The 15,626-nt window shown below is 42.0% G+C and overlaps 1 protein-coding gene across 2 annotated transcripts in view; it reads left to right on the top strand.

Moving 5' to 3' along the window:
- The first annotated feature begins 1,493 nt into the window (after window positions 1-1,493).
- The window catches only part of LOC148015356 (nuclear pore complex Nup85-like protein), a 70,931-nt gene continuing 56,798 nt past the window's right edge, over window positions 1,494-15,626 (top strand). For both annotated transcript variants that reach the window (XM_087664892.1, XM_087664891.1), the window contains exon 1: window positions 1,494-2,008. In XM_087664892.1, the coding sequence (XP_087521018.1) occupies window positions 1,596-2,008 (413 nt within the window). In that variant the 5' untranslated portion in view covers window positions 1,494-1,595. The remainder of the gene's footprint in view (window positions 2,009-15,626) is intronic.

The raw sequence follows: 15,626 nt of genomic DNA on the forward strand, positions 1-15,626 counted from the left end.
ATTGAGTAAAATACAACCCTTTTCTATTCAATCTGTAAGTAACCCCTTTATATGACACCCTTCTATATGTAAAAAATGTATAAAAATGATGTTTTAAAAACCCCTTATTTTGAACTCACGTTATATATACATATATTCATGAGTGATCCCCTTGAGCCTTTGGCATCCCTTCTCCTTGCTATAGTTATTGGCCCTCTATTGAAAAAGTCCATTGATTTGTTCATAGAGAAATCTCAAACCATTTATGCATTTTTTATGTGGACAGTTTCATGTCACAATATTTTACAAATAACCATTCTAATGTTGTCTTGGTAGACAAGGAGCAAGTGGATACATTGATGGGGACTTTCCATACTTTCTTAGATGTTCAAGGTTGCTTGTCAACTGCAACAAAGTTGAGCTTCTATATATTGGCATTGATGACCTACCCAAGCGAGTGGTAGACTTCCCAAAATGCTATTTAGAAAAAGTGCCAAGCTAAAAGTCATAGCCTCAATAGCGACACAAAAAATGGTAGCAAAATGGAGAGTCATCATTGAGATGTTTGAATGGTGTGGGAGGGAGGATCATCAAGGGGATGTGAGCTTATTGTAGATTGGCTTTGCACATATCTTTTTAAAGATGGCTATTCACCCATTTGAGACAATCTAAATAAGGCGAAAGCATTGTACGAAAAAGGGGTAAAAGGTGGGTAGACATTTGGGTTGGCAACACCCTCACATGGTAGTCCTTGGACGAAGTCGCTTAGTGTGATGCTAGATGAAGAAGGAGACTTGGCAGAGGTGGTAGGGCACCACAAAGGCAAGTGGCTAGCCTCATATGTAGTGAAGGAAATCAACCCACTTAAATGTTTCAAATTATAGAGACGTAAGGTGCTTGTAGAAGCAACCAAGCAAGGGGGCTTTCATGTAAGAGATAGTAGGCATTGTTTCAAGGCGTATGAATGTAGGAGACAAAAGTTCCCTAGAGCCAAGATTAAGACAACACTTCTAGGAAATTGAACTTGGTCTCTTAGAACACGGTCATGAACAAATGTTGACTAGAGAGAGGCTTGCCAAATCTGGCATGACTTCCCCCCTTTCTGCAAGAGGTTTGTGGAGACATTGCAACACCTCTTTTGGGAGTGTTAGGAGGTCAAAGGCTCATGGACCACGCTCATGAAATGGGTAGACATGGTTGGTTTCTATGTTAAGGGTTCCTCTTTGGCAATTGTGGCGATCTCAATGATCCTATGGGGCGCTTTTGGATGTAATTAAGGATGTGACAATAAAAGATATTTGGAAGCATAGGAATGCTAAACTTTTTGGGAGAACTACACCTCGGTAGCTTGGTCCACCTTATATAGGCTCGAGTGCAAAGAGGATTTCTTAGTAGACTTGAGAAAACTAGGTACGAAGGCTTCTAGCTACATAGACTCGTCTTCACCTTCGTGTGGATGACGGAGAAATATAATTTACTAAATACTGCATTAAAACCAAACTACACAAAAGCCTTAGTAGCAATGCTAAAGGTATGATAGAAATGCTGCACCTGGAGAGAGTTTACCATTTCGCAGTTCGACCAAAAGCTTTACCCGCCAAGCTCAGGAGCAAGTGATGCCTGGGATGCCGGGTCGCGAAGGACCCCTCGGAATGCGGTTTGCCTCTCAGGTGCAAGGCGACAGTTCTGGCGATGGCGATGTCGATGGCCGTGCCGCAGAAACAACAGGCTTGCAGCGGGCTGCCATGCCTAAGGTCCAGTTATCGTGGTCGAAGGGAAACCGCCTTCGCTTGTCGTACCTTCAGCAGGAAAAGAGGAACCAGCAGTTCGGAGCAGCGTCTGTGGGAGGAGGAGGAGGAGAGGACGATGATCGCCATGGCCGAGTAGTGGAAGTGAGAGTGGGAAACAGCAACGAAGACGGCCCGGCCAAACGCAGACTGTATTATGACTCCCTCCCAGCTTTTGCATTGATTCAAAGCCGCAAGCAATCTCACCTGCATCCAGAAGAAGGACGCTTGCCATCAGACTGGTATGCTCCCTCCTCGGTTATCTGTGTATTTTGATTCTAATAAACCGGAGAAGAAGAGGGCCATGATTGCCACAGCTGAGTATTCATCCACCTTGATACGCTACAAACAGGGGAATAATTAGAAAGGCCTGCATACTGTGACTAAATGTAAGGAAACGTAAATTTTCATGTTTCATAGGCTGCCCATGCGAATGAAAATAATTTAGCTTGTCAGTTATGTAAAGATAGTTAGGACTAGCAAGGCTGCAGAAACAGGCCCCATCTTGTCGTGCCGGGTATGTTGCCATGGACATTGCCAAGAGTACACAAGGTAACGTGGCAATAATGCATCCTTATTGCAATGTGTACAGCACAATATACACTCATTCAAGGTATTAGATGGCAAACATGTAGGGTTGAACTTGAGAGAAGCAGGTGAAATGTGTAATCCATTTACCAACATGTGCATAGGTTTTAGTGTTGACTGCAAGGACTCAAGCAGATAGAGCTAGTTACATGTTTAAGATGAAATTAAGTTTGGACATAGGTTCATTAGTTGGATAGCTGGATTGGATGGTCGCCTCTCCACTTGTGAACACACTTGTATATTGTAGATATAGGTGACAAGGCCAATTCAGCCAAGGCAAGAAAACACATAAGATTAAGTGACCGGGCAAATGCCAATTATCAACCAACAATCAAAAAGGGATAGCGGTGTGATAGATTGAGCGGACTTGGAGATGGTTTGATGGTGACCATGTGCCTTACAAGTTATGTGATGGGAAAGTGCATTAGCATTATAGGAGCATGCATATGGTGCATTTGTGATATGACAGTATTGGCCATAACAAAAGTAGAAGGTTAGATCATGGGTCCATATTGCCATAAGTTTTTGACTTGAAACTAGTTGTGCTAATAGCTAAAAGGTCAAATTCATTGACTTGGCTATCTCTTATATTGTTCAAGGTCCTAGATAATTACTTCTTCAAGCATTGTGGCTATTTAAAGCTAAATTTGGTCCCCAATCAATTAGTCAGCCCTTAGATTTAGTTGCCTTAGTCAAACACTCATGTAGTCATAGTGTGAGTGGTTTAAGGTTAGTGTACAAAAGATGTGGATGCTAGGCCTTCTTCCTTCCACTATCTTAATATCTTTTGTTGTTTGTGTCCACATTGACCATGCACATACTCCAAGTTTGAAGCAGGATTGAGGGCCCTACCATGCAAATAGTAGGAGGTTTGATATCCTTCTATCAAGACATATGTACATTGAAATCAACAATTGAAATTCAAGGATTTCAAATGCTACCCCTTCCGATTTGATTTGGGGCAGCATTTGGCTAGTTTTTGGTTCCATTTGTACAAGTCTGGGGTGACAATCAAGGGGCCATTGGCTCGAGTTGCTTGTGGATCGGTTGTGACAACAAGGGGCTTTTGGATCAGCGGAGAAGAGTGGAATCTCAATTGTACTCCATCCAATAGCAATACAAATTAAAGAAATATTGTAAGGGATGCTAGCTTTGGGGCCAACAAGGTGTCTAATGTTCGAGAATGTTATGATAAAGTATGTATCTTAGTCTATATTCATTTCTTAATTGTTGTATTTAAGTGCTTGATTAGGTTTTACCACCCTCTCCAAGAAGAAATGTTGGTTTCATGGTTCCATTGTTGGGATACCACTCAATCCTTTGATTTGGTGGGCTTGAGACACTTGATTTGCAAGCCAGAGCTTTGTGCTAGTGCAGAATTTTGTGCTCAATTGAGTAATTACAGCAAGATGTCTTTATATAGTGAGGTGAAATCAAAGAGTGATAATGCCTCTCAATATGGGCATTCACATGGGAAAATAGGGAATGCAATACATGGTCTTGTACAAGGCTCACATGATGGACAACAAGCTGAAAATGTTGCTATTGGACAAGATGTAGGGCACTGAAGGCAAAATGAGGTTGATGCATAGTTACTTGGAACGGGGAATGGAAACGGGAACGGGACCCTCTGAAACGGGGGGAACGTCCAAGGTCGGGGAACGGGAACGGGGGTATGACACATGTCCTAAGTGCCCCAAATATGCCCTGCATGACCCAAATTGCCCCAAAGAATGTCCCTCTAATTGCCCTAATACGCGTCAATGTGTGAAATTGACCCAAATGTCCCAAAATTGACTCGATTATCCCCATAGCTCCAAATTGCCTTGAATTGCCCCAATTATCCCAATTTCCCTTGAAATTAGACAATATAAATGGATGAATACCTTGGAATTGAGGATTGGCTGAAATTTGATTCTGATTTGCAGGAGTTTATAATGCATCAAATTTGAACTTTGCATGGACTCCTAATTAGCTTGTGGGTTGTCTTGACACTTTGAATCTTCAACCCGAGAGAGAGAGAGAGAGAGAGAGAGAGAGAGAGAGAGAGAGAGAGATTAGTGTGTGCACATTAGGCAATGGAGATGGGTGAATATGTGGTAGAAAGACTGTGACCCAAGCAAAAAAAAAAGCGGGAAAAAATGTCAATTTTCAGCCAACAGGCCTGGAACGACCGTTCCAAACAGGGAATGGTAGGGGGAACGGCAGGGAACGTTCCCTGGCCGTTTCACCTCCTTGGAGGGTTTGGAACGCGTTAGGCCGTTCCTACAGGCCGGAACTGCCGTTCCCTGTTTCTATGGGTTGATGACTAGAAAGGGGAAGAGGAATTTGATGACCAGTTCAAGAATTAGATGAGGATAACATTAAATCTCTTTACTAAATTGGCAAAGGATCCTTAATTTGTTCAATTTTTGAATGCTCCTATGAAGGACAACAAGGGTTAGAAGAGGAAGTCATCTTTTACACCTTCAGGACAACAAGGTGCATCGAAGATAGTATGAAAAGCTTCACTTGAAGCTTCCAAAGAAGTCAATGAAGAAAAACAATTGGTACCTATGGGGCAAGGTGTGCAAATGCAAGACATTATGGAAGCGCCAATCCAATGGATTTTGGATAGCTGGGCATGTATGCAATGATGGGGCAGCTAGGATATTTTGGTGGTAGCGCGATTTTCCATGCAATGGTTGGACAAGGACCACATATGGGAATGTATGACATAACTCCCTATGGTATGCAATAGTCAATGCATGGTGTGCAAGGCCCAATGTATTCGTATATGGCTGGTAATATGCAAAACCCTATGTATTGGAGCATTGGTTTGATGCCTAGGGCGTACAATGGCATGTTTGGTAATGCATTTGCATCTTCGAATGCTTATCGGGCTCAAGGAATGAGTGCTGGTTATGAATTCTTCTTTTGGTCTTGTTCATGATGCAAATACAACAAATGCATCCTTTTTGTAGTAGCCAGTGTATGGCAACTTGACTCCTAAAGGGGCAGCAAAAGTCTATAATGAAGGTGAAAAAGGGGTGAAGTTTGAGTTCTTTAGTGGTGCACAAGTTAGGCTAAAAGCTTTGATTTTCATTCAATAGTTTGATGCAATCTATTTAGAGGGAAACTTCACTAAATCCTTTAAGTTTCGAAAGGCAGCCACTTTCTTGAAGGAGAAATGCATGGTAGTGGTAGTCCACTCTCTTGATGCAAGGTACTTGATGTAAAAGGAATGCAAGAGTCTAGAGCAATACGATAAGAAGTTTTGGGATGCATTGCTGCCCATCACTTCTTATTGTCTGGTACCCCTTCATGAGCAAGTGGAAAAGTATATGTGTCGGTTGCCCAAATGAATTAGGGATTTTTGCCTAAGATCTATTGTATCTAGCATGTCTCACCTCATAGAGACTACTGCTACAGTTGATGCTTTGTTGCATGGGAAGGATTTGGGCTTCCAACAGAGTGGGGAGAAGCAAAATAAAAGGTTACCCAATGTTGAGGAAAGGGGAAGATCTCAAAATTAGTTTGAAAAGAGGTTAAACTAGCAAAGAAAGGGCTAGAAATCATTGGTATAGTGTAGGGAATTAATGGCTGCAAATAAATGTTTTATTTATAAAAATGAGGATCACATTGCAAAGGACTGCTATAGGCAGCAGGGTTAACAAAGAAAATGTTGAGAATATGTCAAAGGTAGGGAAGGATTGCATTTCATTTATGAAAATGTATGCTGATTGCTTCTCTTAGTCACTTCCAGGGTGGCTATCGTTTGAAAGGCATGAAAATTATGAGATAGATCTTATCTTGGAAGTAGCCCACCCAATAAGCCAAGTGAATGAGTTAGAAAAAGGGCTGATTTAGCCTAGCTCTTCACCGTTTTGTTCTCTAGTGCTTTTGGTGCATGAAAAGGATGGATCATAGCTTATGTGTGTTGACTATTGTACTTTGAATAAATCATGATAAAGAATCGGATTCCGATCCCTTGGATCGATGATGTTATGGATAGATTGCAAGGGGCAGCCATACAACCATATAGATTTGAAAAGTGGGTATTATTAGATATGCATTAGACTGGACGATGTGCTTAAGACAGCTTTTAGGACATCTTTTGGGTTAAGACCATAAAACATGCATACCTCAACTTCAATGAAAAGTACTTGTGAGTGCAATGTGTTGGGTTTGAGATGTTTCACTACCAAAAGGTAGGCACGCCAAAGGTGTAGGGAAGTAAAAGTAGAAACGTGCAATAGAATTGTGAAGCTAGTTTGAGCATGCCTTGCAAGAATCAAAAGATAGCCAAGTGGGAGGTGTGATAGGTCTATGGTCAGTGTCGTTGACATATGAACTAGAGAGAGAATGCTGAGGAGAGAGAAATTCAGACCTTTGAGAAATGGAAGAAATAAACAGTTGCTTTGTCTACACAGCCATGAAAGTTGTCTCCACTGATGGAACACCTTGAATATGATGTTACTTGGCTGAAACAACCCTCAAAGTGCTGTCATCTACTGTTGTAGTCTCTTTTGTGCATGTCACCAAATCTTAGAGAGTCTCTTGCTGGTTAGAAATCATAGAAACAAGGAATGCTCATTCCAAGCCTTAGAAATGGAATTACTCATTTCAGTCGGCATCCTTGTAGGTGAAATGTTATCGGAATGTTCTATCCTGTTTCCATGCCTGTTCCAACCCGTTCCGTGGCATGTTAGTTCACTTTCGTTTGTTGTTCCCTATTTGGAATGGTTTGGAATGGGCGTTTCTTAGAAAATAGTCAACTTACCTTTTACTTTTGTCCTTTTGTTTTATTTTTCTCTCATGTTGGTCTCCCGTTGGTCACACAACCTTTCCATTCGTTTCTTGCTAGGTGCGCCTTGCTGATAGAACATGCCATCCTCAACATGTAGGAGCTAGCCTCTAGCATGCTCTCTCTCTCTCTCTCTCTCTCTCTCTCGTGCCCTCTCTCTCATAGTCAGCTTTCCCCTCTCTCTCCAAGTTTCATGCGCCACTAATCACTACTAAGATCTCACTATCACTTAGTTGACTTGCATTTTACATGTGTACCTTGTGACATACCTTTCCCTTGATAATGCCAAAGCTAAGCATTTAATATACACATCCTTGTGATATACCTTCCCCTTGAAATCCTTGCAATTGTCATGCACTACCAAGTGATAGAAGCAAAATATTATTGAACTGGAAAAAACATAGGCATCATAGTCAAAGAACATTAGTCGCTGTTGTTCTACCATGCTATTGCCTAACTCATGCTGAAATTTCGAGCCCTCATAACTACGTCATAATTAACCAAAAAGAAACTCTAACTATTGCTAGAACCACTATGGATGCATATGTTAACTTTATCTCAAGAGTGTTATAACGAAACAGTCATAATAAAGCATAAACTAAGCATAAACCATGGTTGTACTATTAGTAGCATTACTTCACATGCTGCTGTCCATAAAAACCAGCTGAATACCAGTGGATACTAATGATCATGTGCTGAAAACCAGCAACTAAGAATCAGCCTTTGATGATCATTGTTGCAAGAAAACACCATAGCTTTGCACATAATTGAAGAGAATTCATAGAACAACTAATTACCAAAGACTAGAGTTGAGAGAGGAGTGTATGAGAGATCAATTGGGTGCAATCTTTCCCCCCATGCATGGGTGAGCACATGCCCCATGCATAAATTTATTTAATTTTATTCTCTTGGTGCTCAAAATATAAAAGACATTCCAAAAATAGACTCGCACATTTCTCTTCTTTTCACAGCTCATGTTTTCCATCTTTTTAAAAAATAAGATTGAAAATATCAATTCTAATCTAATCAAAATGTACATCAATAAAATAATTCCATGCTTTTATAAATTAGCTTGCAAATAATGAGTAGCGCTTGTGCACATACACCCATCACACTAGGAAGGTTGCACTGAAAATACATTAATTTCGCACTACTCGAGCGCCCAATAAATAAATATCCTTTGCACACCATAAGTGCTCTTTAAAAAATAATGTCTTCACTTAATAATATGCTACTATTTAACCACCAATTGTAAAAAATAACAGGTATGCTCTGATACCATGTCAAAATAAGTGACAGTGCAGAGACATTAGGGTTTGTGGGGAGTAACACAGAGTATGTACGGCAAACACCGAGAGAGAAGAGAATCAATGTCTATTTTGCCTTGGAAAGGATGAAATTGACATCTTCCATGCCCAAAGCATCCAAAGACGAAGCTCCAAGTGGCTGTCATGCATGGGCAAACCAAGTGGCAGCCATATCTGACCAAAGCATAAATGCAAGAGGCCTAAATGTCAAGCAATGACAATGGGCATAAACCGTTCCAAAGCATGCCAACTCAATCCAAATGCCAGTGAATGATGACCATGAAGAAGCCTTATCCAAGCTCAAAAGCATTCCAGAACCAAAGAAAAAAGCATTTGACAATCTTCAAATACATCGGTATGATCATTCAAATTGCCGGTAAGCACCTCGTATGCATACACCAAGTAAATGAGCTTTAGCCCATTGTATTACAGCAACATATTCACTATCAAATGAAGCTCAATTAGTGTCCAAATCTGCTCTGAATCAGTCCCAAAGCATAGACATAGCATCCCATAACATCTGGGCATCACCGGGCATCAATAGGCATCAAACGTGCAATGCCAAGAAACATCAAACATGAAATGTCAAGTGTTGCCCTGTTTTTGACAGTCCTGGGACTGTGTATATAGCAATGGTTGAAGGTGGAAGCACTCGTATCAATTGTCGGGAGCCAAGAACCAATGCCGGGGAGTCCGAAGATGATTGGGAAGCTTGTAAACAATGCCAGGAAGCCGGGGAAGGAGTTGGAAATGCCAAAAGTGGATCAACCCAGCCCCCTAAAAATGCGTCGCATTTTGTGCTGGCCCCTTCTAGGGGCTGGGGAGTCTTCAATAGTGGTACTCAGCACTTGGTAACGATCAGGGGGCTTCAATACAGCCCTGCTAGGTGCCAAATGAAGGCTGGGAAGATCGGGAAGGAGGCGGGAGATCAAAACATACTTGCAAATGAAGGTGCCATGGCTGCCATTTTATCCCATATACACTTTAGTGATGCTTGGATGGTGAAGATGGAGGAGACCTTGATGATGGATAGATGCCTTGATCTTGATGGTGACCTTGAAAGTGATGCATAGACCAATCATTGCGCTCTAATACCAATGTTGCATGAATTTACCTTCGCTTTGCATATAATCTAAGAGAATTCATAGAATAATTAATTGCCAAAGAGTAGAGTTGAGAGAAGCGTACACAAGAGATCAATTAGGTACAATCTTCCCTCCCATGCATGGGTGAGCACATCCCCCATGCATATATTTATAATTTTATTCTCTTGGTGCTTAAAATACAAAATATGTCCCTAAAATAAACCCACACACTTCTCTTCCTTTCATGGCTCATCTTTTCCAATTTATTTATATAAAGTGAACTATTTGTCCTAAAGATAAGATCTAAAATATCAATCCTAATCTAATCTAATCCAAAAATGCATCAATGAAAGAATAATTTGAGGCCTTTATAAATTAGCTCACAAATAATGTCTAGCGCTTATGCATGTATAACCATCATGCTAGGGAGCATGCATCAAAAGTATAATAATTTCGCGCTACTCAAGCGTCCAATAAATAAATATTCCTTGTGTACCATAAGTGCTCTTCGAAAAATAATGTCTTCACTTAATAATTTGCTGCACCAAACACAAGTGACATTATTTCCTCCCATTTAACTATCAAGTATGAGCAAACTATGTCACACATAGGTCTACATATGATAAGTTACAATCATGCAACAATTAAACAATATTGAGATTTCAAATACTTTAAATTATTATCTTACTTTCTTGTAATTATTCTTGTAAATTTGATAACAATCATAATCCGATGATCATAGTGTAAAGATCATACACTAATGCAAATGTAGGGTTTCAGAGTTGTAGTGAAAACCATACTATGTGTATACCAACTATAGTGACTAGTACAATAGTGACCTTTTGGCAAGCATACTATCAACAAGGAGTATCTTGGATGCAAGCTGATTACACCCGGGATCCACCATATACTAGAGCTTGCTATCACTAGATGAGTGGAATTGCTACCAAACTTCACCTCTAATATTTCTTATTTTTAGCTTGCTGCCTATTGGGACAATCCCTTGCCATGTGGCCCTCCTGTTCACATACAAAGCATTTATTTGGAGCCATTGACTCCTTGGGTTGTGTAAGTGTTTTCCAAGCTCTTCCTTGCTGTTTTTGCCTCTTCTTATCCCTATTTTCAGATCTGCCCCTCTTTTTAGCCTTTGAAAACTTCTTAGATGGCTCATCATTATCATCTTGGAAACTTGAATCCTTTCCATGCAGCAAAGCATTGGTGGTACTTGTTGTCTCTATGAGTTGTGACATGTTGGTCATGGTTGTCTTTATGCAAAAATCCCTAATTCCTTAAGCATCCTCGCAAAAATGCTTCTCCACTTGCTTATGAAGAGGGACAACCCAATAAAAAGTAATGGGCAACAATGTATTCCAAAACTTCTTATTGTATTGCTCCAAATTTGAAACTATACATTTGTGTGGTATGTATGGAATACATGGGATGTACATTTGGATGGTATTTATGTAGATTTGCATGGGATGCATGAGATATACAAATGTATGGATTACATGTGATTTGTAGGTGACGTGCAATTTACATGGGTTATTTAAGTTATACATGATGTAGGTAATGCATGTATACATCTTGGTTTGAGGCATTTTTGGGTTAGAATGGCATGTTGGTAAATGCTTTTGGTTTTGATAGCGGTTATGATTCCTATATATAGATCATAACTAGTGTAAGTGATTGGAACTTCAGATATGTAGAGGGCATAAGCTTGGTTAATCAATAGTTATAGGTGTTGTTTGACTATGATATTGCATGTATTTCTAGTGGTAACTAATACCTTTGTATCATTGCTATATGCAATCCGGGTTGATTGCTAGTTTCCAAGGGGGAGGACTATCACAAGGTCACCAATTTTTAACTCAATGCTCTTTGGATGCTTAAGGTGTGGACATATATGGTACATATGGAAGATTAAGTTGGATGTGTCTTATAGTGACAAGACAATCCTAGCTTGGGTAGTGGGGGAGACTAGCAAAAGTTTTTGTGGACAAGTGCCAGTTGGGTACCTTGGTTAGGGGACATTGAGTAGCCCCTTGGAAATGACTTGTGCTCCAAGAGGTTAGGAATTTAAGATTAAGGTTGGGGATGGCCAAAGTTTGGATAGGGGCCATGTATTTTTAATTCTATTGAATCATTTTTGGTTGGAAATTAAGTCTAGAGGTTGAGTTTGCATGGTAGACCGTAGGCTTGACACTTGGCAATTAGCTAAGTTTAGGAGCCATGCAAGGTTGTGCGAGGCCATTTTGGGCCGTTTGGGACAGATTCCAGTGTGGAGAATGGAGTTTTGGATTGAGAGAGAGTAGTTGAGCCATTAGGCATAGTAATAGGGAACGATTGTCCCAAGGCCTTGGAATGCGGAAACGCCGTCCTGAATGGATGTGTCGAAATGGGACATTGAAATGGGATGGGGGACGTTCCCTTGTTCTATTCCCAACAGCCATCCCTCTGTCTCGATCATCCCCTACCCCATCCCCTTGTCATGTCCCCGGTTAAGGGACCTTTTTTTTGAGTGGGTGTCTTTTGGTGGGTTTTTTTGTGGGACTTCTTCCAAGGACTTCTCCTTTTGTAACATATACATATATAAAACAGCATATTTTTGTATGAAGTGGAATGGAATCAGCCCACATTACATATGCAATTTTTCTACAATGGAAAATACATGTATACTTGCATGCACATGCACATGCACATGCTCTTTGGTAGTATACATTCACCCACCCATGTAGTAACATGTGACCGGTTTTGGGGATAGGGATGGGAATGGGGACGAGGACAGGAATAATGAATTGCCATACCTAGTTAGCGTGAGAGGGAGCTCTAACATGGGGATGGGATGGGACTGGGATGGGAAACTACAAAATGGCCATCCCTTGTTGCTATGCCCATACATTCACCCACCATATCACATGCATGCATTTTCAAATGCTATTTATGTATGCCATCCCCTTCCCCTTCCCCGTCCCACCCCACGTCCTCGTTCCTTGGTTTTAGGTATCCCTCATCCCCGTCCCTGTTACTTGTTCCATGTTACTATGTCATCAGGGCAGTAGGGTAACAAGCTTGGAGTTGTTTAAGGGACTCCGAACAACAAGAAAACCCCAATTTTCTATAAGACGACCTAATTTTGGAACATTTCAGCTATAGATGATTGCTTCCTAGGCAATAATGGTTGCTATTGCTAGCATATGCCATTTGTTGGGATAAAGGTGTTAGCAGAGTATTTGTCAGCTCATGTGTGAGTCTCAGCTTGATCTGGGCTGGGCATTTTTATTAGGTATTTTAGGTATTTTTCTGATGTGGCATTTTATGCCAGTGGAGCATTTTTATGCACCAGTTGGCCAGCATTAATGCTGTCCGACCAGCATTATTGCTCCCCACTTTTTCAGCCTATTTATACTCAGTGGCTCCTCCTCAGTCAGTCACTTCATTTCACCATCTGCAGACTCTGTGGAGAGAGGAGCCAGTGCCAGTGCCCACGCAGCCAGTGACTCACTATTGTATACGACTGTCTCGTGTTCAGATATATGGATTCCATTTCCCGTGCATACATCTGAGTTCTCATCTGTATCATGTTCTTTCTTTTCTCTTTTTTGTCTTGTGTTTCAGCAGTTTATTTCAGCACATGTTTATGCTTCCACCGCTGCTCCACTTCTGACATGGTATCAGTTTTTAGGATTTGTGTTTCTGCTGTGTTTTCTTGCTGATTTCAGGACTGTTTTGTACCCCTGCTGATCAGACGACTGCTGTCGCAACCAGGCGACCTGTTTTAGGGCTGTTTTCAGCCTGCGTTTTTTGCAGTTTTGCCCTCGCCTGCTGCCTCCGCACCCTCTGCTGCCTACACACCCTCTGCTGCCTGCGTTTTTCATCTGCAGCTGCTGGCAACAGTTTTCTACCTGTTTTTCTCTAGTTTACAGCCTGGGTTTTGCTGATTCAGCATCTCTCGTGGCTGGATGACTGTTACTTCAGGCCGTTTTCTCTGTTTTTGGCAGTTTTTGATTGATTTTTTGACTTTCTGCAGTAGATTTTGTCTTCTATTGATCAGATTTTGGGTTCTATTGCATGGGAACTCTCATTTTCTGTAGTCTGTGCTTGTGTTTTGGCTGTGTTTCCTCTCTAAATTCCATCTCTTCTCTACTTCTCTTCTTATCCTCTCCATATGGCTCCTCTGTGCACTTCCATTGATGATAAGTTACATATGACCTCGATGCTTCTTGAGCATGAGACATCCTTGAGATTACAGGGGCTGCTTCCGGCACATTATGGAGGTGAGGCTTATGTAGCTTCAAAGAGGGGTGACGGGAAGAAGTCGAAGGCCCAGTGTTACCACTGTGGCAAGAAGGGACATTTGCGGAAGGACTGCAAGAAGTTAGCGGCTTTCAGGAAGAAGGAGCAGAAGAGGAAGCGGGATGTTGACTCTACCGATGAGTCCTCTCCTTCATCAGACTCCGACTCCGATCCTCCGACCAAGGTGAAGTCCAAGGCGCGGAAGGGATCCTCTTCTTCGGATCGCGGGAAGGGCTTGGTGGCCCCTTCCTCGGCTGCTTTCTAGTGGTGGTGATGAGGTCATCCCTCACGACTCTCTTGTGCCATAGAGGGAGTGTGAGCGGGTGTTCAGATGGGGCAGCCGTGCCTCATCTATACTTTTATACAGGTGCACAGGTTCCAGAGAGGGACGTCCCTGACGCATCGACTTCAGTTTGGCGGAATCAAATCCTGGAGCTGGGATTGACATCCAGGTTCATGCTGAGCTGGTTCTCTGATAGAGAGCGGGAGGCTTTCGTCTGGAGCTCACATGAGGGGACACTTTGGCGGTCTGGCCAAAGGCAGGGACTCCATGGTCACATATGTTCAGAGGCATTTTTGACAGGATGGTCTTGTATGCTCCTGCGAGACATTGGTGATGGACACAGAGACATGCTATGATCTTCTCTATTTTCAGGTGTTTGGTATGATCGATATCGACATTAGGTTCTCTTCGAGGCACCTTGGTGGTGGCTTGATCACCCACTGCTTGGGTATCCATGGTTCTACTTGGTGGTTCTATGTTGTATAGTTTCTGATCCCTTTTTATTGTACTATTGTCTTGTATCAGATCCCTCATGATCTGAGAGAGGGTGTTAGCAGAGTATTTGTCAGCTCATGTGTGAGTCTGAGCTTGATCTGGGCTGGGCATTTTTATTAGGTATTTTAGGTATTTTTCTGATGTGGCATTTTATGCCAGTGGAGCATTTTTATGCACCAGTTGGCCAGCATTAATGCTGTCCGACCAGCATTATTGCTCCCCACTTTTTCAGCCTATTTATACTCAGTGGCTCCTCCTCAGTCAGTCACTTCATTTCACCATCTGCAGACTCTGTGGAGAGAGGAGCCAGTGCCAGTGCCCACGCAGCCAGTGACTCACTATTGTATGCGACTGTCTCGTGTTCAGATATATGGATTTCATTTCCCGTGCATACATCTGAGTTCTCATCTGTATCATGTTCTTTCTTTTCTCTTTTTTGTCTTGTGTTTCAGCAGTTTATTTCAGCACATGTTTATGCTTCCACCGCTGCTCCACTTCTGACAAAAGGCCCGTTTGACCTTCGTGTATAGTACACACACACAGAGTTCGTTGTACATGTGAATGCACCCTTATATGCCCTAAGTATAAATACATTTTATTCTTTGTGTACCAACACATTGTTGGTACACTCAAATCTAATCGTACTTTCACTCTCTCTCTCCTTCTTGCCGTCTCTCTCACTTCTCAAATTGCTACGTATCCCCAGTTGAGCTCCAACAACTGGTATTAGAGCTTGGTTCTACGTGCTTTTCGAGATCAAGGTGCAGTCGAGTGACACGTGACAAGGCTGACATCTAGCGAGTGACTTGGCGACAAGTGGACGTGGAGACTAGTTGTCAGCATAACTAGTCGATGTGACGGCTGGAGTTCTTGGCGACTAGTGTGTCGGGCAATAGGCGATTGGGCTGTGACGTGACTGTGGGCAATAGGTGCATGGGACATTCAACAGCACGCGTCATCACTAGTCCACAAGCAGCACAGCACGCGGACACTAGGCGTGACGGGCCACAGGACAGAGGCAAC

Source organism: Lygodium microphyllum, chromosome 24 (genome assembly GCF_053477565.2).
Source record: "Lygodium microphyllum isolate KBCC chromosome 24, Lygodium_microphyllum_v1.1.10, whole genome shotgun sequence".
In the NCBI taxonomy this organism is placed as follows: Eukaryota; Viridiplantae; Streptophyta; class Polypodiopsida; order Schizaeales; family Lygodiaceae; genus Lygodium; species Lygodium microphyllum.